Consider the following 26,058-nt stretch of genomic DNA (forward strand, 5'->3'; position numbering starts at 1 on the left):
AATCTGCAGTTTAATTTATTATTAAAATTATTTCATTTTTAATATATTTTATTATTTGCAGCAATAAACTTGACAACTGCTACTTCTAACACTAACATACTGTATTTTATTCCATATATTAAGTAAAAGACATTCTAAGCTGAGATCATGAAAAACCTACCCAACCACAGTCTGGCTTGCAGCAAAAAAAGACTATCCAGCATAGAAGCCCACACTTTAAAGAAAAACAGCCAAAGACCTAAGCCTCCTCAGAAAAAGCATATTAATTCTGCAGTCATGTTCAGATCAGAAATTATTCTCAGGGATTTTTTTATACTTTCATTCTCCACTCCTCTACCCCCCACTACTCTATCTCATGGATGTCATTTCAGATACCAAAGGAATTTCTAGGCAAAGCATGCTTTTCACCACTCCTGATGACACAAACACAACACAACAGAACAGGAATTCAGGAATGTCAGGTACTGACATCCACCATGAGGATAAAGCCGCTTCTGTTCTGAAGCACCAAAGGCACAACAATGAACTTAGAAGAACACACACTTACTCACGAAATCTAGAAAGCTTAATATTTATATTTATTATGCATTAAGAAGTTTATTAACTTAAAAATCAACCTGCACAGTACAAAAGGGTTCTTATCTGTGCTCAATGTGGAACAAGTTTCAAAATACATATTTTTAAAATTTGTTCAGTCAATACACAATCCTTTTAAAAAACTGTATAACTGTCTGTACCCTCATTACATTTATAAATACATGATTTACACAGCCCCCCATCTGGAAAAAACTAAAACTCCTTACAAATATCTACATATATTGCATACATATAAAACATTCATAGGAGTATTTCATCAAAGTTGGGTTTAATAGTCCATTTACATTGCAGCAAAATACATATAAATCTCTATCTTCTTCATAAAATGTCTCTAAAAATTAGCACATTTGTTACAATTCATAACTCCTTTGAAGCATCTTTTAAGAAAAAAAAAAATGGATATATCCATGATATTCAGCAGGTAAGACAGTGATATGAAGGCTGAATATGATTAATAACTGAACACTAAGAAGCAGTTAAGGCAGTGGTGAAAGAAATTAATAGGAAAAATTAGTTTATATGGCAGATAAAGTGACAAAATGCAGTACATACATATAAATCTTGATGTAAAGTACTCTGGCACCCACTCAGAAGTGTCTGTATTTCTGACACTGCTTGCTTTAAAATTAAAATTTTATTTTTTATAATCAAAATGTTATTAGGACCTGGTTCTTGGGTGCCATCTGGACTTGCTTTAACTGCATGAAACTGAATATTCTAGAATGTGGGTTTAGGGTTTCTGTAATAACCTTCACTTATGGGTAACTACTGTCACGTGTGACCACACAGATTCAGAATTCTGCCATCTCAGTTTCATCACTGCTTTCTGGTAACTACTAGACTACCTGTTAGTAAACAATATTTGAGAATTTCATTGATAACTACTATTTCAGGTACCAAAACTATATAGACATCAGTGCCTCCCATATCATGATGACTACATGTGGCATAGATGCAGACAAAAAGGCATAAGAAATGCAAAACAACCTATTATAGTGATGGCAGAAATTGTTTTAGCTGAAACCTGCTTATTTCGCATTGTCTCACAATTTTAGGAGCTAAACATTCAAACCCTTAAAAAAAATTTCTTTCTATATTCAGGCTTCTACCCAATATCAGAATTTGACACAGCACTTGCAGTCCAGTATTGGGTAGAATCACACCAGCTTGTGACCTGCTGCTCTAAATAACCACTTCTGCAAGCATGACATCCACCTCAAGTATCAAACAGCAAGTGACCGCCTGTCACAGCTGCCTTCCTCTCAAAGGCAAGATGCTCTGTACCTCCCACCAAGCTTCCAGAGACACAATTCAGTGCATGAATTTCTTCCATAGGCCCCTCAGAATTTAGCCTTCATACACTGCTATCCTGCAGCAATGGTTCAGTGTCCTCTTCATGACTTTGGTCTAGGTTGTTACTCAGACTACCGCTGTTGCTGTTGCTGTGTTTTTTGGTACTGCTGGCTTTTCTGTTCTCAGGAATAAATAAGGCGACTAGAAAAGCCAGAAGAACAATGCACGCTCCAACCAGGAAGGGGGGACCAGGAATGATCGCACTCTACAGGAAAACAAGCATAATAAAGAATTCATGTTTCAGACATTGACTTCTGCGTTACAAACTACACCACTATGGCAGGAAATCATGAGAGACATATTTATGGCGACTATAAAATTTCTGCAAACAGGTTCATATGTACATTGTAGAGTGAATTTTCTGCATCTAAAATCCCCACAAATTCCTTCCCTGATCTCCACACTAATCTAAAAACCAAAACCACATAAAATTGTCAATTGACAGTATGATTGCCTAGCAAACAAAACAGATGTTGACTTGATGCTTTTTTGTAATTTAGTTTTTTGCTTTAGGCAACATGCCTGTTAAATCAACAAGACTCCTCTCAACATTAATAGAATAAGGTTTTAACATCCAGAACCACAAATAATAAATCTTAGCTTCGCTTTTCCATGGCTGAGATACTGTAGGATCAAGTTAGCCTAATAAACAAGCATCCCAAAAAAAACAATATATGGGTGAGCAAAATAACAGTAAGACCATTCTCATTGCTGAGACATGTTATTCATGCACGATAACTTAGCATTTGGAGTTATTCTCTCTTGCTTCTAAGCTGTTGATTTGAAAATTCAAAAACAAAACTTACCCACATTTCATAGCCCCAGCTAAAAACAAACACCAGAAAGGTTTTAAGATAAATTTGAAAATCAGCCAGGTTTGATGACAAACCTCTACAAAAGAAGTGTCAACAATCCAGCTTCTCTTTTTAATCTTTAACTTTTCTGTAACTGTGTAAACTACTAGATAAAAACCAGAAGACAAAACTTGTCAATTCAGTGTACTTTTATTCTACCAAATGAAATGTAGGAAGCTACTCTCAAATGATGTGGGAAAGTAGCTGAGCATAAGTATAGAGCAACAGGGTATTTCTCTTGCCTCAATTTTTGTTACAATCAGAGGCCTAAATTTTCACCTGATGGTCTGTACACATACATGAAGTATATAAATATATCAAAAATATACCTTGATGATATTAAATCTTCAAGAGGTACTACATACACAAATACTTAGAGAAGAAATTAACTTCCACAAATTAATGCACCATCATTTGTAGTATAACAGCTAATTCATCTGATCAGCTTTTGAGCATTACATGATTGTGGTTTCATTGAGAGGAATAAAAATCTTTCAAAAGCTGCCCTTTGTCATTGCATTGCCAAGTGTTATTATTATCCTCCAGCACAGCCTACAGCTCCACTGTTTGCTCTAAGAACTCAAACTTTAGTTCCAGTAAACTTATGTCTTGAAGTTACCTGGTACTGTCACAATACTGAAACCAATGCTGCTACTACTGTAAATCTAAATACTTACTATCACATTTATATTTGGAGCTATCTCAATAATTTAATGAAACTGAAAGGTGAGAATTAAGTAATTTAAGAATAAGATATGAAGATTTTAAATCAACCAAAAAAAAGACAGATTTCTGGCCCTATGAGTTCTATGCAGCAAACTGCACACCATATTTTGAACTAACCTTATCACTAAGATTCTGCTTTGTCTTTTTTTCAGAAGTGTTATCATTTAGCAATTCATTGAGTTCCACATGGAAGAGAAAGAAAATAAACCCATACAGGGCTGGTCCCAGGCCATTGCACAGTCCTCTTACTCCAGTTATTATTCCTTGGACAACACCTAATGAGGAAAAGAAAAAAAAAAAGTAGCATCTTTTTTTTAAGCAAGGAAGAAATGCTCAGAGCCAAGAGCTCTCTGAGTCCATTTTAGTAATTGTTTCAAAATAGAGCATATCATAATTATTTCTACATTCTAAGATGTAAGAAGTGCATTGAAGACAAATCTGTCAGATTAAAATAATCTTCTGCATCATCACAGTTCTGTCACTATACTAGAAGAATTATGATTGTTATTATTGTATATTCTTTCATTATTATAATAATGAAGCTTATGTATGTTTAATTTTTTATATTAGAGTTCTTCCACTCTCACTCAAAGCCTAGAATAAAGATAGTAAAGACAGCAGAGCTTAAATGTGATTCACACTCAATTTATTTTCATGTGAAGTTCACAGTGATGTACCTAAGTGGTAAGAAATGTGACTGGGAAAATGTGCACAAATTGTGACCAGTATTTATTTAAATACCAAGTAACTTACTCAGGGCAGTAAATTAAGTGTACAGCACTAAATGCACAATACTTGACTGGCTGCAGTTTTACCCCAAATTCTTTTTAAAGCTTGATTAATCAAAGTGCTATTTCTGTTTCAACTTCATTGAATGATTGTGATAACAGTGCAAGAAGTGTTTTGATGATATTAACTTCACATAGTAAGAGTCTAAAAAATGCTATTTTACACTTTTAATAATATGTGTCATTCTTAATGCAGTAATTTGTAAAGTGAGAGGAAAAGAAAACATGCAGAAAGATAGCTGTCCAAGTTTTTAATTCATAGGCTGATAATATGAAAGTTTAAAATCTTTATGCCACTAGGTGGCAAAACCTCAGTCTTGAAAGCCTTAGCTATTAACACCAGTTTCCTCTTTGTGAAATCAAAGTCCAATGGCTTCTGTCAGCTTAAATAAAGTAGTCATTTCCTGAGGTAAACAAAAAACAAGTCTTTAAAAATCTTTAAGATGTCTCGAAAAAAAAATGGGGGAGAGGGGAATAATTACAAAAACCCATGTAAAATACTATCTTTTGCATCTTTCAACAGAAATCCACCTCCTGGAACAGCGTCTTTGTCCTTCTCAGATTAACTGCATTTACCTAACTTCAGGTAGTACAATGGTCAACTATAACTGATACTTGAAATTTATATGTACAGCATTTTTAAAAGAGAATACTAAATTCAGTTCTTCTTACTAGCATTTTAATTTGTGGTAACTTCTCATTTTGCTTTAGAGGAGAACTAATTTCTGACTGTACATTGCTTGTCAGATCAAAACCAGTATGTTTTATGTTTTCTCAGATTAACTGGTTACTTTGGTGTTTTCTATGCCTTGAAAATCTGAACTATTGTATCAAACAGGGCCAACTTTTCTACAAAAAAAATAAAGCTTCTTTCCTACATTTATTCCAATCTGGTAAAATGTGCAATTAAAAAGATGGTATTGTTACATTAATCCTCACTGTCTACTTAGAGAATACAGCACATAATAAAAGGAAGAGAAAAAAAGAAAGTTTTTTGTTGCCTTCACCGTACTTTTACAGAAAGACAAGAAGTAGCTCATCAGAAATCACATATTTGACAATGCAACTATGGTAAATTTATGTACTTCCTTTGTCTCTACATAGATTGGCAGACTTCCATAGGTACTACCAAGTGAAGACTCACAAAGATAACTGGAAAAGTACACCTAGACAACTCTTCTGCTTCCCAGACAAAAAAGTAGTAATGATGCATAAACAGCAATTGACCCAATACTAACCTTGTTGATCTGCCTCCGCATTTCGTGAAACCAGAGCACTAATTGCTGGGAATGTAATGCTTGACATTGCTGCTATAGCTCCTGCTGCCCACATCATCCTGTGTTAAATACATAATTCAAATTTTAAATGAGACTACCCTTATAATTACTCCCCATGCTCCCAAGAGGACTATAAGAGCACCCTTATTTAACACTTAATTCTCTTTCAAAATGTTCTTATTAAAATACCTAAAGATTGGAAGTTATCTGGTTATCGTCCTTCTCCTCTCCCATATATTCTGAACTTGCTGGAACAGAAGCACATTTAATTTGATTCTATCCTAGCAGAGAAAAGGAGGGGAATGGGACTGAAGTGGGCTTTTCTCTCCAAACACAGTACAAAGGAGCAATTTCCCAGGGTGTCCCAATGACACAATTCTCTAGCTTCTGCAACTGACTAGGAAGTACTCTGATAAACAACAAGCACTCCTCCCTCTCAGTAGGACACACTTCCTAAAGAAGTTGTTCCAGTTTATGGTGCTCATTGTATCTACTTAAAGACAGTTTTTCCAACAGAAAAAACTCTAGATAGTTTCTAAGACTGATTATAGTTGGAGTTAGAGAATATGTTCGGAAAACAAAAACAAGCATAGGTCCAATACCTAATGGTTAAAATAGATCTAGTGGAATTACTAGAGAGAACATGCTATTTACTAGCTTGCGAATTTAAGAAAGAATTTTAACCACATTCATAGACTTAATACTCCATGGAACAAAATGCTGCAAAGACTCACTTTTCAAAAAGGCTGTATGTACAGGAAATTCTATCATTCCTACATATGCAAAATACAGACCAAATTTTGGTACTGTAATGAAAATGGGAATGCTTAATTCACAGAACATGTGAATACCCATGACAACAGAATTAAACAGTAGAATTTTTGGGGAAAAAAAACCCCTTTCAGTTCCTTGACAAGTGTATACATACCAAAATGTATGCTTACCAAGACTGAGATCCAAAACCATACCAAGCCAGCTGAAAGATCTGAAAGCCAAGGCCAAGGAGAACTGTGTTTTTGTTCCCTATAGATCTCATCAAGACACTGAGGAACACAGTCTGCAAGAGAAATTGGTTCAACCAAAAGTTGTTTTAAAAAGTCAGACTTGCTAAAGTAATTTCTCCCATGCAAAGGAATTCAGAAGACCTTTCATATGATGAGGAAATTCATACCATTTGTCCTCTTACTTCTCCTGAATTAAGCCCCAAATACAAATAAATCATTTCAGTATTTAATGTACAGATACTTCTAAAGAGTTACTATGTTGGGACAATGAGAAGCATTATGTATTGCCTTCTCTATGTACACTAGATGAGTGTCTATTTCTAATGCAAACAGGCTTCCATTTTCACCTCTACAAACCTATTTTTATTACAGAATAGAGCATTCCATAAAATAAAAGATGTTACCAAGCAAAGACAGTGCAGACTGGACATGACTTGAATTTACCACTATCTACATATACTAGAGAAAAAAGACAAGAAGACTTTTAGCTCAGAAGAAAGTAAACTCCTTAGGTTAGCTGAATTGTTTTGCAAATTTACATTTAAACTTACAAGTTTACAGCAAGTCTGCTGCTTTGTCACCTTCATCACATACACTGAAATTTGACCAATTCCTAGGCACCATTAATTACGTTTTCTACTGACTCTTTACACCACTGACATGACCTTTTCATTTGTACATGGAAGCTAATCCTAACCAGAGATCAACATTTCTACTTGTTAGAAGTGTTATTGTGAGGGAGAGGGAGATCCCAATTCAGATACAACAACAAGATGCTCATGGGAAGAAGCAGACACTTAGTAACGCAAATGGACAACTTGACTCAGTTAATGGACCACATATTTTTCTTTAACAGGAGAAACACTGAGGTATAAATATTATAAAAGAAAGGCCTTATAAAATCAGGCCTTGCTCTGATGAATTACCAGCTAGCCTGTAAATTCCCAGAAGAAAAAAATTAAAGGAATTAAAAGTCAGTTAAAGATGGGTTTTCTTGCTATTCTAGTAAGAAAAATAAGTTTACACCTGCATAAACAATAGATCTGTCCCATGACAATCAGTGAAGAAAATATGTAAACAATGCAAAAATAAAGAGATTTGAGAGACAGATAGAATGCCAGTTACTAACCCAGTGAATTAAGTAGCAAGAAAACTACTAGCCAATCGGAGTAAAACCCAGTCTTTGAAAACTCTATAAAAATGAGTGATGTGAATAAAGAACTAGCTTTTCCTAGATGAAGTAACTGAGTCTCATCTGCTTTATTTCAACACAGCAATGCTTCAGTAAAAACACAGACAAAAGCAACCAGGACCACAGAGCAGAATATACTTCCTCTCCTGTCTTCTGTCTCTTCCTGATTGTATTGAGTCTGGCTGAGATGGATTCATTTTCCCACTGCAGCTTTCATAGGTCCGTGGGTAGCTGGAAAGGTGTTGTTAACACACCAGTGCTTTGGCTACTGCTGAGCAGTGCTGGCAGAGTATCAGTGCTGTCTCTCAACATCCCCCCACGGTAGATTGGGAATGATCTGGGAGGGGACAAACTTGGCCAGCTGATCCAAACTGACCAAAGGGATAACTCATCCCATATGGTATCAGCTCAGATATAAATGCAAGGGAAAGGAGGAGGAATGGGGAACTTGTTATTTACAATGTTTGCCTTCCAGAGCAACTGCTATGTGTGCAGAAGCCTCACTTCACAGGAAGTGAGCTGACGGGAAGCAGAAAATAAACCCTTTTTTCCCTGTTTGTGCATGCCTAAACTTTTGCTTTTGCTTTAACAAAATTGCCTTATCTCCACCTAAGAATTGTTTTTCACCTTAATTTTTCTACCCTGTCTGTCTGGGGAGTGCTGGAGCAACTTGGTGGGCACTTGGCATCCAGCCAAAGACAACTGTTAACCCTAGCTTTCTTGTTTCTCATTTTTAGTTTGAATACTTCACAGAAAAAGATACAGTAATTTTACCTTCAGGTATTCAGTTCATTCTGGAGATATCCAAAATGCCAATACAAATCAGTATTTATGAAGCAAAGATTATTTCACTAAGCTGTACTCTTCAAAGAGCTCAAAAATCAATATATTTTCCTCATTTTAACACTGAAAATTATCAACCAGAAGGGAAGCCATCCTAGAGATTTTCAGTAAAATTACTGGTCTTCATAGAGGATGACTGCTGAATGTGAGTGCACACAATAGCCTCCGAACAAACCACAGCACAAAGATTAAAATAATGACTTGAATTGCTAATGAAGGCCACAACTGACACCAGTAAAACTGGTAAACATTGATGAATGTGTTGTTTACATCAAAACAGTGAGACCTTCATTCTGCTAAGAATGGCAGCAAGGTTACAACATACTCTATATGCCATTCCTCCTCTTGTTATCAGAACAGGAAGACAAATTGTATCCATAAATACACCAAAGATTAAATCATAAAAACTCTTTGATTTACAAAAGACAAAAGGATTTGTTGAAAAATCATCTCACTGCTGCAAATTAAGAAATATGACAAGAAGATACCAAGGCCTTGCAGCTCCTCAGCCTCCACGCTGAGCCTAAGTAACCCTGGAAAGACTCCTTGTATGCAAGTTTGATAGCACAAGCCAATTGAACAGGTCAAAGTAGCATGACTTATTTAAAATAAGGCATTTCCCTTTCAGAATGCCTTGCATTTAGTAAAAAATTTTCTGCATAATTTTAATGATTTTAAGTCAGAGTTTCAATGAATTTACTGATCCAAGTTGAGCAGATTTTATTTTTCTGATGTCCAGACCCAGTATTTCTAAGGAAAGCTGATACAAAGCAAGAAACTTACATGGACTATATTATGAATGCAACATTTAGTGAATGCAAGACACATTGGCATGTTAGAGCATGTGCAAAGTTTTTAGATCAGCTTAAATGAAGCAATATAAAGAATAAAGCTTACCTGAGCTATTATGGACAGAATGCCCACCACAGCTATAAATGCTGCAATGCTAGCAGATCCAAAGCCTATAACCTGTAGAAAAGCAGAAACTGCACAAAACAAATGCCAAACACAATCCAGGGCAATTAGTAGCAGCAACTATCTTCTCAATGAAAACACTCATCCCTACTTATACCCCAGATTTATACAGGATCCATACAGGAAATGTCCACTTTCAAGGATAATCCTTAACTTGACTCTTTGCCAAGAAAAGTATAAAGGAAAAAAAAAAAACCCAAAAAAACCCCTGTCTTAAAAAGAGGATACAGAGGAACTCATATAGCTGGAAACTTAAGTTCTCTATCCCTCCCACAAACAAAATGGGTCTGACAGGCAAAATCCCACCTCAAGCCAGAAACTGATGTACTGAATGAGAGCAAAGGCCTGCTTGAGGTAAACATGCACTTAAGACATTGCAGGGTTTATGCACCAGGAGTCAAGGGTTATGCAGTTTTTGGCTTAACAAAGCACCCTGCCTTTAATTTTAAAGCTTTACTTTGTCAGAAAGCAGGTGCCTGAGCAAAGTCTGTAACAAGAAAGAGGCCAGAGGGAATACTTATTTAAACATCCTTAGTAAGATGTGAAGACACCAACATTTACCTGTCTCAAGTACAGAAAGAAACTAGAATACTGGCCAGCCTCAGGCAGATACGAGAGCAACACTGTAATGCAGATTGGGAGAACTGTAGGATCTTTCCTAACCTTCTTCAGAGACTGTAAAACAAAAGAACAAAGCAGGTATTGAAACATTTGTACAAACTCTAATGAAAGCATAAAGAAAGATATATTCCCTTTTTTTGTGCATGCATACAAATCAAAACAATTACATATGGATACTGTTAAGCTGAACCACAAGTCACAAACAATACAATTCTTTGATAAAGTTTCCATTAATATTTTTGAAGCTGTTCAGTGCCAAGTAAGAACAATTTCCCAAAATCAGCATTATATAAGGGAAATACCTAATGTCTTCTAATGGATCTCCATAATAATAACTTATTTTGAAAGATACTAGCAAGTAATAATACATTTCTTACACTTGTTCACCCATTATATTAATTATTTTAAGGAACAAATAAATTGTGGAAGACTATTTCTGCAGCTGCAGCCTTTCAAGCATGCCATTCATCTCTCAAAATTCACAAGCAGTTCCCAGCAGGTCAGATCTCATGAAGAAAAATCACTCCTTCCTTTCTTAAGATACCCGGGTGTAACAAAAACATAACTTTAAGTGTAAGTAAACAAGTTACTACAAAGACTGCACGGTATGTTTTAGCCATTACTATATATACCTATTAAAAAAAAAAAAAAAAAAAAAAAAGAATCAGGCTTTATAGATCCATTCCCTATTAGAAAGAGATCACGTATAACCAAAAGTGGAAATCAAGAGTAGGGAGAGATATTGCCCTGGTAGGGAGAGATACAAAATGAGTATATAAAACCTTAAAATATTGGCTTTTGAGGTATAAGAATTCAGCATTTCTCTCTGCAATAAAATAGACTACCTAAGTTAGAAAATTAAAGCACTGTCCCTTTGGATGTCACACCAAACATTATTTTCAAATCTAGAATTATTTAATCCACAAAGTTTGGTTTGATTTTGGTTTTTAAATGTAGTTAGATCTCTATGGGCAAGAGCAGAGAACAGAGACTATGGTATACTGAATAGTGAAGCTACCAGTAAGACTGAAGACTTCTCAAACTTACAAACTGCAACTAATAATTATTACTTATTAATCACCAAATAGTTAATAATTACTTATTGAAGCGCATCTTACTGCAAAAGGATCTGCCTGTTCCCATGATATAGAAGATCCCCATGAAGCAGGTCTTATTTTTTCCGGCAGAGATTCTGGTACAGCTAGCAGGATGAAGCAGATGTCCACGACAGCCACCAACGTGGCCACCATTACAACCACACTATCCCCATAGCTGGCAGACAGGTATGCTCCAATGGCAGGACTAGTTACCAAACTTGCTGCAAAGGTGGCAGATACCTATGCACAACAACAGTTTACAAACTCATCAAAGTGGTTATTCTCCCATTACAGAAAAATTAAGTAACTTGCTTACCACCACCACTCCTCCCCAGAAGTGTGATTTTAAAAAAACACCAGTCAAAATTCAAGTAAATTCAAGTAATACCCAAGTAAAAAACCCAAACCAAACTAAAAAGTACATGAACAACATACCATTTACAACAGTAAATATGGGTCTCAAGTACAGTTCCTACAGCCTCCTTAACAGCGCACCATATTAGACAGGATTTGCAATCCAAGATGATCAGGTTTGGCTCTTACTTTCAAATGGACTAAAATCTTTATTTTGTTTTCTAATAACAAAGTGGCTTGACTGAAAAAGTTGTCAGTACATTTAAATGCCTGCCTGAAAGAAGTTCAAAATTATAGACATCTATCAATACACCTCCAAAACCTAATACAGATATTAGGAAAGCAAACTAAGCAGGAACTGTATTACCACTGAAAGGACTAGTTTGTACTAACTAAATTATTTTCCTTGTGTTTTGATCATTAAGAATGGTCATGTCTAAGTTCTTAAAAATAGTGTTTTATACATTTTCATCCTTACTCACCATTCTGACATTAGAAAAGGCCATTCTGTACCAAGAAGTCATATGAACTAGAAGTGCAACTTACAGGTGCTGGAAAACCATTGCTAGACTAAATTACTTGCATTGTCTTTAATTTAATTTAATGTTTTGTTTGCAAAACTTAAAGACATTCTTTCTTACACATGCCCTCTATGCAAGTTGTCAAATATTAATTCTGTCCCCATAAGCACATAGCACTCTGTTCACTGCCTGAACTCTAACACAGTGTCTTGAGCCATGGTTCCTTCCTTTATCAACCTCTTTATATTAATCAGGAAACAAGCTGTACATCAAAATGCAAATTCAATACAAAGGTAATAATCTGACCTTTTCCCCCAAACTAAGCATATCTTACCAGTCCGTAGGCTGTAGTTCTTTCATGTTCTTGTGTTACATCAGCTACATAGGCAAATATTACGGAAAAGGTAACAGAAAAAATTCCAGATACTGAAATCATAGCGAAGTACCACCTAATAATTTAAAAGCAACAATTAGAAAGTGTGAGCTATGATCTCTTGCTTTTTTCTTACTAATAAGCAAGTTTGTTTAAGCCTAAGAGGAGAGCTCCTTGAGAACTAACACAGACCTTTACTGGAGATGAATGAATGACTGTGCAGTCTCACTTAAATACTGGAAAACAGCATTTTAATTTTTTTATATTCTTCTCTTTACTTCAGCCTAAAAGAAGAAGTACTTGAGGACATGGTACCTATAGAATTTTAAACTCTCAAGTTCAAGTAATGAAAAATGAACTATCTTAGAAGTAATTTCATCAGACTGTTAAAAAATCATATATATAATTAACATATATATATATATATACACACACACAATATGATATTTATCATATTGTGTATATACACATATATATATATATGTAATGCTGTAGAAGCTGAATTCTGAATGCATTCAGAGTGCACAAAAAATTCTTTTGTAATTCTTCCAAGTTTCAAAATTAATGTAAATGCAACTGAAGTCTTAACTGAGCAGTAATGACTTGGTTTCAAAGTCCTACTCAAAGAGGTAAAATATCTCACCTGCAACAACTAGACTTTTCTTTAGCAAATAAATGCTAAGGTTCATTATTCAGCTTTAAAAACATATTTATTACTTTCAATGACTAAGGGAAAAACTTAACAGCTGATCTTAAAGCAGAGTTAGACAGGATTATCAAATCAAAATGCTTTAGTTGTATGAATATAGTTCACATTCCATTATTTCTGCTTTTAGGATACACAGTTTGAATACATCTTGAACAGAAAAGCTCCAGAATAATGCAGTTGTGCCTTGAAAAGAAATCTGCTTTCTTCTTATTTTCATCTTATTGTCCCTCTCCCATTTCCCCAAACATCACCTCTGAATATCTGCTCTCCTAACAAGCTTGCTACTGCAGCTTGCAGCACTTACCATGGGCTTATACGCATTAAAGGAATTGGGACACAGGTGAAGAAAACTGTAAGAAGAAGAAAAGATTTTCTTCCCCAAGCATCTGAGAGAGCACCTATTAGTGGAGCACTGAGAAATGACAAAAAACCCTGTGACAGAAGAAAAACAATTAATATGTCTGTATCTACATTTCCAAGGCTCACTTTAATTACAATATAAAAAGGAATAAAATTGAAAATTTATTTGAAACTGAACACAGTTGTAGAAAACTGAAAATTTACACACTTTGTTCTACAGTCTAATTTTCTGTGATTTTGATATTTCATGTTTCAAATCTATTAAACCTGAGTGAATTACAAAAAAAAAAAAAAAATCAAACCAGTATGTTTTTCAAGATCCATTTGATTCAATATAGTAGTAAGACATACAGCAAAATCTTCTTTAAAATCTCCAAAATACAGTCAAGTTATACACAGGACATTATCTTAGCCTCTATAAAGAGGCTCAGTGCTATATTTCAAACCCAGGTTGCCCTCTAATTTGGACTGTCCTAGGAGAGAGCTTTGGGTAACATTACTGCTCTCTGAAACAAATATAACAGTTTAAATTAAATTAAACATTTACTTCTCTATACTACATACTCATCCTGTACAGTACATATGTACAGTGCAAGAACTATGAAGATCATTTGAGCAAGCCTGGCAACTTGAGATCATGGGACACCATAATGTGATCCCCGTGGTGAAGGTCAGACTCAGTGTACAGTGTTCAGTTAAAAAAAAAAAATTGACTAAGGATCAAATACTAGATCTTCCAGAATTTCATGAAGTCCTAGAATCTAGACCTCAAATCCATTTTATTACACAGGAGAATTAAAATAAGTAAAGGATTTCACGCGTTTGTTAACTGAGGAACAGCTCCTCCTAATTAGTACATTCTTTATTTATCAATTGACAGCAAGTTGAAACATACTGAAATACCTTGGAAGTTTGCTCCAGCTAACTTTAGCCTACCTCTCTTATTCAAATATTGTCACAAATGTAACATATGCGTACAGACTGATATACTAAGAAACTGTTCTGGCAAATCCTTACAAACAAACCTGCTTTTCAATGTTTTCAGTTGGTAGATTGAGAGCAAAAGCTGTAAAGCCAGACTACCAGATCGTCGGAAACTTAGATGTCTTAACTCAATTGAAATTAGTGTTTCTGCTCCTTAGAATCAGCTTTCAGTGCCACATAAATTAACATGTTTTGGTATGAAAAATACTTCACATGTTCCACAAACAAAATTTTAAAGAAAAAAGACACAGAAGTACAAGCTCTTTCTAGTCTTTGATTGCTCATTTATTAGACCTGTTAGAGCAATCCAGACATTCATTACATTACTGCACTTTTCTACAGATATGCTCTGTACAAAATCTATGGGAATCCTCTATTTACTACTTTTAATATGCAGTTAGATTGCACTGTGAGTGCAAAACTTAAAACAGGAAGAGGAACATGAACTTTGTTTTGTATGAGAACAATGAGAAGGTAACTTCCTCTTTCAGTCTGAGACAAACCAACATGCTGAGTGCACCGTGCTCTGCCAATCCACCATGAAAGACAGCAAGTCTAGCCTATAGATGTTACGTTCTTACAACTAAAAGCAATGCTTTAGATTTGTAATGGGACATAAAGAAAAATAATTTCTGAGTGCTATAAATTACCTTAGTTCTAAGTTACAGCAAGGGCTTTGCAGCGTCTCAGTACAACAGCTATCAAACAGTTATCAAAGAGAACTTTTCATTAGTTATGCTAGAAAACTCTTGCAAGCTTTTTGGTGGCCACAATCAGCATAACCCCTGTGAGAATACAGTGGTCTAAAAGTAAGCAATAAGCTGCCCTGAACATCACAGAATGTTCTAGAGTGGATTAAAAAAAAAAAAAAAAAAAAAAAGACCAGGAAATATAACAAACCTGATGAAAATTAGCTCTTATGCCACATTTTACATTTTAAGACAAAATCACAGTGATTGAGTGCTTCATTTTCTATCACAATGGTATCATTATGATTGCATTAATTTGTCTCTGATATAAATCATTTAACATTAGGAAGTAGACAATAAAAACCTAGCTTTATTCTCAGACAGATCCTTATCAAAATTACAAGAGCTACAAGTGGTATCAATTCAAATGAGAGGAATTTAAATTTCTGAGAAAGATTCCACTTGTCTCAAGATGCTGACACTTCTGCAGTAAAACTTAAATTCAGCCCAAGAATCAACTACTACAGTAAAAAAATGGTTTAAGAATTAACTAAATTCTCAGTGGTTTGTATGTTCTTATGGAAAATGCACGTGAGACAAGTCAAAATACGAGAACACACAGGATATTCAGGTCAGAGATTTAAAAAACATCTTACCTTAACACCCTGAATAAGACCATTCATTAAAAATGTATGATGGGGAAATGTTTCATGTAAGACCTAACGGGGGAAAAAAGCAGTTTTTAATAAGGAGAGACAGGAGAGTTGATTCCAAGTTTAAAATTGATTTATAAAACAGGATAGCTCTATGAGAATTTGTTAAAACTATCCCAAAATGAAAACAAAAGGGAAAAACCAAACCAAAACAACACCAAAAAAAAAAAAACAAACCAAACACCCTGGAATAACCAGAACAAAAGTATCTTCTACCTCTTTTTTGTCTTCACTAGAAAATATAAACAAGATTTAATATCAATTTACCAGCATAAATTCATAGGAATTTACTACTGGCAAAGACTGTAATCCAGAGATAATTACTTTGGGACACTTTCCTTAAAAAGAGGATCAGTGTAACCAAAAACCACCTCCATGCAGTAAAAATTACAAAATTTTTATGTAGTTAATTCTACAAAAAGGTTGACTCAAACACTGTCAATATTTAAGAGTGAAAATGGGATTCAGCTAACTTACATTGACAAGGAAAAAACAGTGCTATATTCACAACTGACCACACAGCAGCTATTAAATAGCAAGATGGTTAGAAACATTTCAAATTAATAAGTAGATGCTTACAAATACCAGCAAGAGTTTTGAGTGCTTAAATATAGCTACAAATTCATGTAAGGTGCTTTACCAGCAGTCTTAATTCAAGGGCAAGAATGTTAATCTATGCTAAACAGATTTGCCATAAATATGCAAGAGAGTTAAGGGGCCTCACAGGTATTCCCATGTTGGCTAAAAAAACTTACAGTGATGTTCAAACTGCCACCAATTACAAAAGTTACTCTGTGTATACTGAGAAAGTGTCACTGAAAAGTATAAGCATTTTTTTTAAGAAAGACTGAGATTCTCAGATCATAGGTTTAATCAAAGTGGTGATTCTCTTACTAGTTACTGGGCAGATAATTCTCCTTATTTACATCACTTTTCACTTCTGGTATCATCTTTTGGTTAGGTATTTTTTCACCTGTTAGAAAACTAATGTTATGAAATGAGAAAAAAAAAAGGCCAGGATTCAAATTACAGATCTAAAATTAGAAGTCTTCTAACTTAAAGAAAACAAAAAAATGAAACAAAAATATGAAACTCAGAGTTAAATCTAATTACTTGTGAATTATTTTCCAGGTTTTTTTTTTCTGAGTGGCAACCACTGCTGATATTAAGTTTGAGATTTTTATATTCATTTATTGCTTTATAGACAAGAGAAATGCAAGTTTACAAACTGCTAGAGCAAACTGCTTTACTCAAGTTCTACCAATAGATACATATTCAAAATATATATATATTGAAGAGAGAACATATCATTAAGTAATTAATACTGCTTATGGTAATTTACTAACATTGGTTTAAAGTCTATAAATAAAAATAATGTCCATAAGCTTTGGGCAATGTTTGACTAGAATAGCCTTTGTGTGTTTTATAAACACTTTAAATCTTTTCTTCTCCAAGTACAGTGTCATGTAACAAACAGTACAGCTTTGCTGAGAGATGTCAAAATAAGTGAAATAGCAATTTAAAAAATGAACGTTAAATAATCTCAGCTATCAAAAATACACATAATTTCTTTTCATAGAATGCAACATTTTAATTAAATTGAAAGTTGGCAATTACCTACAGAATCATGAAAAAAACCACACAAAATTGAGTAACCATAAGCTTTGATCAACAGACCAGACATTTCCATTTCCGCCCCTCCTGCCTGACAAAGCTGCTTGAGCAGAAGTGGATAGCTGTCAATTCAAAGGCTGAACCTTGCTCATAAGATATCTCTACACTTCTTGTACTGCTGCCTCATAAGCAGGCCAATGTAAGCTACCACAGGTACATCACAAGACAGATGCAAAGTATAAACCAGACTTGAATTTATAAAAACAGCAGACATTCAGTGTTTGCAAAGCTGATTACAAATAAAAAAGATCAACTGTGGACCTATTCCAACTGGAGTATACTACTGGGCAACTACTGAAGAACCCACCTAATACACAGTTGTATAAAAATTGGTGGGGGTTTGCAGATCTGTAAGAATTATGATTTGCACACTTATCCTTTTAAATGAGAAGTGTCAAACTTGGTTAAGTTGAAATTGAGCACTTTGGTTAAGAAAAAAAAGCAAAGATAAATAAAAGATAACAAAGATGACCCAGCAAGCTTCCCCATATTTTGACACTGGTAATGCAGGATGACAGGACAGTTATTTTGTGAGACAACTGCTTTGTAGAAATCTGTTAACTGTTTATGCAAACTTTTTTATTTATTAACTTTATTAAATTAAGAAGTTCAGTGCTTGTGTTTAGAAAATTTAGGCCAACACATTCCAAGAGTTATGTACATTATCTTATTTGGAGTTTGGAGAACGAAAAAAATTAACTCTTTCAACCACACAAAATTTTGCTTGCCATGTATTCAAAGTGGTCTCAAGTATCAGGCAATGAAAAGCTGGACTAGTAGACCTCCTGCGATTGCTTACAGGCAGGCCCGACTAAAACAAATGAGATCCATATCTTCAAATGAATGCTTCATATCCTATTACCAAACACTCAAATTAACTGTTGATCTGGAAAATAACCAAAGCAGATTAAATATATAAATTTCTTACATGAATGGCTCTGCATTTTACTCTACGTTACATGCTGACAGAACAGTTGGCCCACAGGAGTATACGTAGTTCATGAAGGGTTGCATAGTTTACTCAATTGTTACAATTGGAAGACTAATTGAACTATGAAGTCTTGAAAAAGCCAGAATTTCTAGAGATACTTCAATCAATAGACTAAACTGGTGTTACTCTAAAAGACAAATAAGAGTTAAAGAAGAGTACAGCAGACTTTATCTATTTTTCTTTATCCTCTAGTCTTTCAGCAGTCCACATCTCAGCTGCTAAGACTTCTGGAATTCAGGTAATGAGATATGCATTTACGTAAAGCAAATTAAACCTCAAACCCCCAGAAATTAGCAAATTAACGTATGTCAATACCAAGATAACAGCTGAGGAACTGTGATGAACTGATGCTTACCGTTAGCATTGGAGTTGTCAGGAGCCCCCAGGCAAAGAATTCTAGAAATATGACCACCACCGCATGGTATACGCTCGGCCGACCAATACCTTGTTGCTAAGAAAGAAAAACAAATGCAGTGGTTGTACACATCCAGTTCATTACATGTGCAAATATCTCTTGCAAACATGTTTTGAGCATAACCACTTTTCAGCATGACCTACTAACCAAGCCCTTGGGAACAACAATAAGCCAAACAAGGGAGGAGAAATTGTTCTGTATTACAAAACAATTAAAGATCTCTAGGGAACTTGAAACAGTTTGTTCCCTAGAACACCTGCTGACTGAAAAGAATTGTTGGCCCTATTCCTGACATTACACTGCACTGCTTTCACCTCCAACATGCCTTTAGGTTTTCTGCCCCTCAAGCATTATTGACAACCCTTCCACAACAGAGTGACAAACTGTATGCCTCTCCCTTCTTCCTCCATAAGTGACAAGACACATCCACTTTATTAAATCACAGCATTGTTTCAACAAAACTATGGTAATGTTTTTATGCTCAGAGGAGCAACAATTTTTGTATTTGAAAATGCCTAAGTATGAGAAAATAAGGAGCTGCTTATGTCATCTGTACAAATACTTTCTGTTAATTGCTGATCAACTGATTCTATACTTGTGTCTGCAAATACAGACTGCTGACTGAGAAACTATTCTACTGGTCAACAAGTAATTCCAGAAAGAATTAGCAAACTATCAAAGTGCTCATGATTCTGTGAAACTGCTGCCATTCAAGATCAAAGGATTTGATCCCAGATGAGATTAATGAAATGGGCAGAACCCTTGGGAAAGGCATATTTAACAAGAACTGCTGCTTGCTTGCTTTCTTCCCAAAAGAGATTTAAGCAGATGTGCTGTACAATCTAGTGGCCCTCACCGCAGTGAGAGCAATGGTTGACAAGGGGGGACTGACAGATACAATTTAGATGGACTTCCCTAAAGACTTCAACACGACTCCATTTGACACCCTTATCTCCAGAGAGGAAATATATGGATTTGAAGTGTGAACTATTTAGTGGATAAAGAACTGGCTGGATGGATGCACCCAGAGAGTTGTGCTCAATGGCTCTGTGTCCAGGTGGAGGCTGGTGTCCCTCAGGGCTCTAATCTGGGACCAGTGTTCTTCAGTGTCTTCACTGATGACACAGGCAGAGAAATTGAGTGCAGCTTCAACAAGACTGCAGATGACACAAAGCTGTGCAGTACAGCTGACACAATGGAAGGGCAGGCTGCCATCCACAGAGAAGGGGACAAGCTTGAGAATTAGGCCCACTAGTATCTCAAGAAGTCTAACAGGTCTGGGTGCAAGGAGCTGCACCTGGGTCAGGGCAATCCAGACATGAACACAGACAGGAGAAAAGAACAGCCCTGAGAAGGACTTGGGGGTTCTTGTGGATGAAAAGTTGGACATCAGACAGCAATGTGCACTCACATCCTAGAAGACCAGTCACATCCTGGGCTGCATTAAATGAGGAGTCACCAGCAAGTGAAGGGAGGAGATTTTTGACCCTCTATTCTGTCCTCAGGACACCTCATCTGCAACACTGTGTCCAGCTCTGGAGCCATCAGCACAGGAAGGACATGAACCTATTAAAGTGGGTCCAGAGGAGACCATTAAGTTATCAGAAGGCTGGAACATCTCTCCTATGAAGACAGGCTGGGAGCGCTGGAGTTGTTCAGGCTCCAAGAAGAGAAGAGAAGGCTCCAGGGAGACCTCTGTGGCCTCTCACTGCTTGAAGGGGTCTTTTGGAAAAGAATGACTTTTAAAAAAGGAAGAGCGACTTTTTACGTGGGCAGAATATGATACGAGAAGGGGAGTGCTTTTAAATGAAAAAAAGGAGAGATTTAGATTAGGTATTAGGAAGAAAGTCCTTACTTAGTAAGTAGTGAGGCACTGCATCAAGTTGCCTAGAGAAGTTGTGGACATTCCACACTTGGAAGTGTTAAAGGCTACATAGATGAGGCCCTGAGCAACTTATCTAGTGGGTGGAATCTTCTCCACTGGTGAAGAAATTACATTATTTTCAAGGTTCCTTCCAACCAAAAGCATTCAGTAATGTTTTCATTTCTGACTACCCCTTGGCATAGTAACTTTTACATAGTTTTTGTGGTTTTGCCCATCTCCTAACAACTGTCCTGCAAAAGATTTTTTTCAGTGTTTCCAGCCAATCCACCATTGCACTCCAACAGAAGAGTGCAATTTAATAATGCAGAATTCTGCTGAAGGGACACTATCCAGTGATAAATACCAACCTGATTCATTTCAGCAAGTGGAAAGTAGGGTGACCATGAAACTCAGGATCTTACACTGAACACAAAAGAAGTCAGCCTAGGATGAAGGTAGAGTACAGACACCTTTGGTGTTTCTCCCCTGCTTAAAAAACTTTCACCCAGATTGGTAGAAATCACATGTTTTGAAAATCCTTGCACTACAAGATTCATTTAAGCTGTCTATAGAAAAAAAAGTGAAGAAATTCCTATTGTTTAAACAGTAAATGCATAGATCGGTAAGAATTTTTAAATCTGCCAGTTTATCAAAACCTGTAGCAACAGTGTATCCTAGCTATAAGATTAAATTAATTTCCTACATTGCAGCTTGCTTCAAAGCATGAAGATTTGAAGTTCTATTTCTCCTGGGAAAAAATATAGTATCATAGATCAAAGATCATCTCTGGAAGGCTAATAACTCTCAAGTATTATTAACATTTCTCTGTACATTACCATGCAAGTTTTAATTTAGAAATAGCAAGGATTCCAAAGGCTATGGGAGTAAAAAAAAAAAAAAAAAAAAAAAAAAAAAACACCAAAAAAAACCTCCTTCATATAAGAACCCTGTAAGTACTTCTATACAAGATAATAGAATAACAATTTCATTGATTTTTTTTTTTTTGCCAATATGTCTGTTGGTCAGACTAGCACTTAACACTAATTATACGGAAATCTGAAGACTCCTTCCACAGCAGTTTCCTCTGAAAAAAAAGTAGATTTTACAGTAGAGTAAGTAAGGGACTCCCCAGACCTTCCCCTACCTCCCTCATAACTTTATATCACTAAGTGTGTTGCTGCATCATAAATATCTGGTCTGCATTTAGCAAACATTTCTAATGCCATAAAAAATGAAGTTTTGTAGTTTTGTTAATAATGTTTTTATTACACACAAATTTGATCTGAGATTTATATGGTTTAGCAGAAAGATGATGTACATACATACTCAAAGACATGCATGGAGATTAAAATAGTCTGCAAATAATTTCTGGCAGTATCATGCAGCTTAAAGTTAGCTGCACTGAACTACTAAAAGAACCAGAAAACACCACACCCTTTTGCATTTATATCACGACCTGGAAAACTAGAATTCAGATCTTGAATGGAACATGTACCTGTTAAAAATAAGACAGGTTTGAAGCATTCTATGTCAAATATACTAACACTACCAATCTGTGATCCACACTGACTGTAGTTGACGATTTTCAGTTTTCTTTACAATGTCCTAAATCCCTAGATTAATTAAAAATCTTGTGCTAAAGGCTGCTTTGGAAAACAGAGATCATGAAACCAGGACAGCTCACTGACATTATCATATGGACTGATAAAGACAGTTAATTCTGAATGTTCATCTTTACTGTACTTCCCAAAAATTCCATCACAGAAGCTTCCAATTTCTAATCAAGCATCACCTATTTTTTAAGAAAAAAAATAATTTATGATTGATCATGTATACAGCCTGGTCCAGAGAATAAAAAAAGCAATGAAAACCCTTTACTTGGCTCAAAATCAAGGAGTCTTCCAAAAACACTTCACACTTGCCTTTATCATAAAGCTGTATCAGAACTACTGGGCAAGTTTCATTTCTGCATTAAGAAAATATCCTGCAACAAAACTCCATGCAATTTACACAAATTACTTTGAGTATGCAAAAAATGTTTATAAACCTTGAAACACAAGGACTTTTAGGCTTCTTGAATAAACAATATGGGAACAACTTACCAAATTCCTTATGATTAAAAAGATTTTAAAAGGATTTCAGAAATAGTGCAGATATGGTCAACATACAAGTTGCTTGCCTCATTCACTGCCCTCAAAAGTGGAAGTGCCATAAATAAGTGCCCTCAGGAAAGCCTTAAAATTGTTATGGGCTTATGTCCTACTCACATGGATCATCTTCATGTGACAGACCTGTGTGTGGGCTGAGAAACTATGTATCAACCTTGTAACTGTCTTCAAATGCAGCTGTTTGTCAAGGTTTTATACTTGCACAATCATTAATGAGTAAAACATTACTTAATCTCAAACACATAACAATACAAGTTTGAGGCCATCATTGTAAAATCTGAAGTCCTAAGAATTCTAGCAAAACATCTGTTATTTTTACATCCCCAGTTTTATACTTTTGCTCCTTCAATGCCTCTTTTCACTGCCCAGTCCTTAAAACAAAACAAAACAAAACAAAACAACCCACATTTTTTCTTCTGCCTTTCTTGGAGTCAGAATAAATCCAGAAGTTAATTCGAAGGAAAAAAACTGGGGTAACTACTGTGAGGCAGTAGATTTTTATTTTTTTTTAAAGCGAAACAGCTGTTGAATATTAATAAATCCAAGAAAGAATGTCAAATGATAAATCCAGCTGGTAATAATCACTCATAGAAAAGAAGGAGGGAAACACATTCTAGTATTAATAAGAATACCTTATCCAAGACATTCTGAAGAACAGCTAGTACACTTCACCCTAAAATATTCCACAGCAAAATGCAATCTTATAGCCAGTCCCAGGTCTGCAGAGCAAACCAAGAGCAGGCAGTATTTCTTATTCATACAGTTCTTAGGTAACTATTTATCTATTAATTCAAATCTATAATGTAATAATTAAAATTGTTTGAATGCCTGAAAAAGCACCTTAACATCAAGCATGCCTAACTGTTTATTTCTTTAAATATGCTTTTTTGAGAACAAAATCACTTCTCACTGTTTAAATCCTCAAGTCCTCCAGAGCACCTTTTCTAAATTTTCCTATTTTGATGAGGGCCACACAGTCCTGATAGGCAAATCTAGCAAAAGATTCAATTGGATAAATACAGCAGGCTTTTTTTCGTCCCATAAGGGTGAAGCAGCAGAGCAGGACATGGTTTGTTTCAATAATCTACTGGAACAGCCCTAGGCAACCTGCACAGGCCTCACAGCTGATCCTGTCCTGAAGAGGAAGGTATCTCCCTAAAGTACCTTTCCAGTCACATAATCCTATTATCTTTCAGGCAGATAACAACCAAACTCAAAATGAACCCTCTGAACTGACAAACCACAGGAACTCGCCTTTGTCCCCCTATACCATTCTGTGGGAAATTCCTTCCCACCAGACACTAGGGTATCTTAGGAGAGCCTGCTAGTTCCTTGTTCTACTTGCAGTGCAGACATACCTTTGCAAAGAGCACTCACTGTCCTACATGTAAAACAACATTAAAATGAATTTGTATGAATTTTATTACTTCTTATTTTAAGTGCCTACAGAAAAATTTTCCCCTGCAAAAATTAACTGATTAAAAATAATTTTTTATGCCACCTGCACTGCAGTCCACTACGTCAACTCTGATATTCCAAGAAAAAAAAGAACTGAATTAACAGAATCAGTACACTGATGCTCCAAGAAACATGCTTTCATGCATGAATCATTCAGATCTTGAAGTTCATGACAAATTATAAAATTCATTCCCTTTACACATTTATCTTCACTATTTCATTAGTTCATAGTTTCATTTTCTTCACTATTTCATTAGTTTCCAAAAAAATACAACCATACAAATACAACGATTTCAAATGCCAACTGTTCCTGGTATGTTTCACTACAAGACTATTTAATCATTATAGCTTATTCTTGCACAAGTATCATACCACAAATCCATCTCTCTGCAACATTCTCTTTCTTCCACACATATTACCCAGGTAGCTCTCTGGGGATACTGCATTTTTATCTCTTTCTAGTGACTATTCTAATTTTCAAACAGAAGCATTTTGGATCCATCTTAACTCCAGCTGCTGACCACGAAGGCTGTTTATTGGAACTGGCAAAAATTCAGTGTAAAAATACTTAGAACACAAGTGAAAGTGCTTTCCTCTCCAGTACAGCATTTTACATATGCTTTGTGAGCTGCAATATAAACCATAACTAATTCAGATTATACATTGTCCAAACTTGTATTTCAGTTGCTAAACAAACACCTTAAGCAGATCTGTATCTGGACTGGAAGATCATGATACTTTCTCAACAGAAAGCTAGGCTGAATCATATTGCCCAGGCCTAGAGTATCAGAACAACAATTCATTCAAAATGAAAAGCCTGAAAATTTTGCAAGGAGAAATTGAGCCTTAAAAAGTTCCTGGTGCTCTCCAAAGCAAATGTACAGAGAAGGAAAATCACATCAATAACCCTTCTGAAAATTCAGTAAACATACTCAAAGATGTTCACTAAAGGCTCTTAAAGCAAGCAAACTCCTCACAGGAACTGAAATGAAAGTAAACAAACAAACCAACCCACACACACATACACACAAAAAAAAAAAAATAAAATATTAACCTACCCAAAAAAGCCCCCAAAACACACACAAAAATAACCCCCAGGACAACTTAAACAAATAAACCCACTGCAATCTGTTCATGCAGCACAGCAACATTACCAGATGACTCCTACTCCTCTGTCCTAGTACCTATGTTGTTTAACACATTCAGAAGTGAGCTGTAAAAAAGGATGAAAGTGAAATGACAAAGTTCATTGATGACAAAACACAACTCACTTTGGAAGAGTTACAGGGCAACAGTAAAGAACAACAAAAGTCCATGGAATCTGTAGAACAAATTAAACAGTAGATTGAAATTAATGTATATAAATTTAAATATACATTAAGCAAACAAGAAGAAATAATTTTAATTCCACATATAGGATGACTACAACACAGGAATGTGATCCTGGAAAGAGTTAAA

At 35.4% G+C, this 26,058-nt stretch overlaps 1 protein-coding gene across 1 annotated transcript in view; it reads right to left on the reverse strand.

The window, feature by feature from the left end:
* Positions 1–555: 555 nt before the first annotated feature.
* Positions 556–26,058, reverse strand: part of LOC107198293 (hippocampus abundant transcript-like protein 1) — a 30,562-nt gene continuing 5,059 nt past the window's right edge. Inside the window, exons 2-12 of the mRNA XM_015615200.2 lie at positions 19,051–19,146; positions 15,974–16,036; positions 13,589–13,716; positions 12,537–12,651; positions 11,349–11,567; positions 10,171–10,284; positions 9,532–9,603; positions 6,540–6,652; positions 5,557–5,654; positions 3,648–3,805; positions 556–2,155 (exon numbers count right to left, since the gene is read on the reverse strand). Coding sequence (XP_015470686.1) covers positions 1,952–2,155; positions 3,648–3,805; positions 5,557–5,654; positions 6,540–6,652; positions 9,532–9,603; positions 10,171–10,284; positions 11,349–11,567; positions 12,537–12,651; positions 13,589–13,716; positions 15,974–16,036; positions 19,051–19,146 — 1,380 coding nt within the window. The 3' untranslated portion in view covers positions 556–1,951. The remainder of the gene's footprint in view (positions 2,156–3,647; positions 3,806–5,556; positions 5,655–6,539; positions 6,653–9,531; positions 9,604–10,170; positions 10,285–11,348; positions 11,568–12,536; positions 12,652–13,588; positions 13,717–15,973; positions 16,037–19,050; positions 19,147–26,058) is intronic.

Source organism: Parus major, chromosome Z, assembly GCF_001522545.3.
Source record: "Parus major isolate Abel chromosome Z, Parus_major1.1, whole genome shotgun sequence".
NCBI classification, from domain to species: Eukaryota; Metazoa; Chordata; class Aves; order Passeriformes; family Paridae; genus Parus; species Parus major.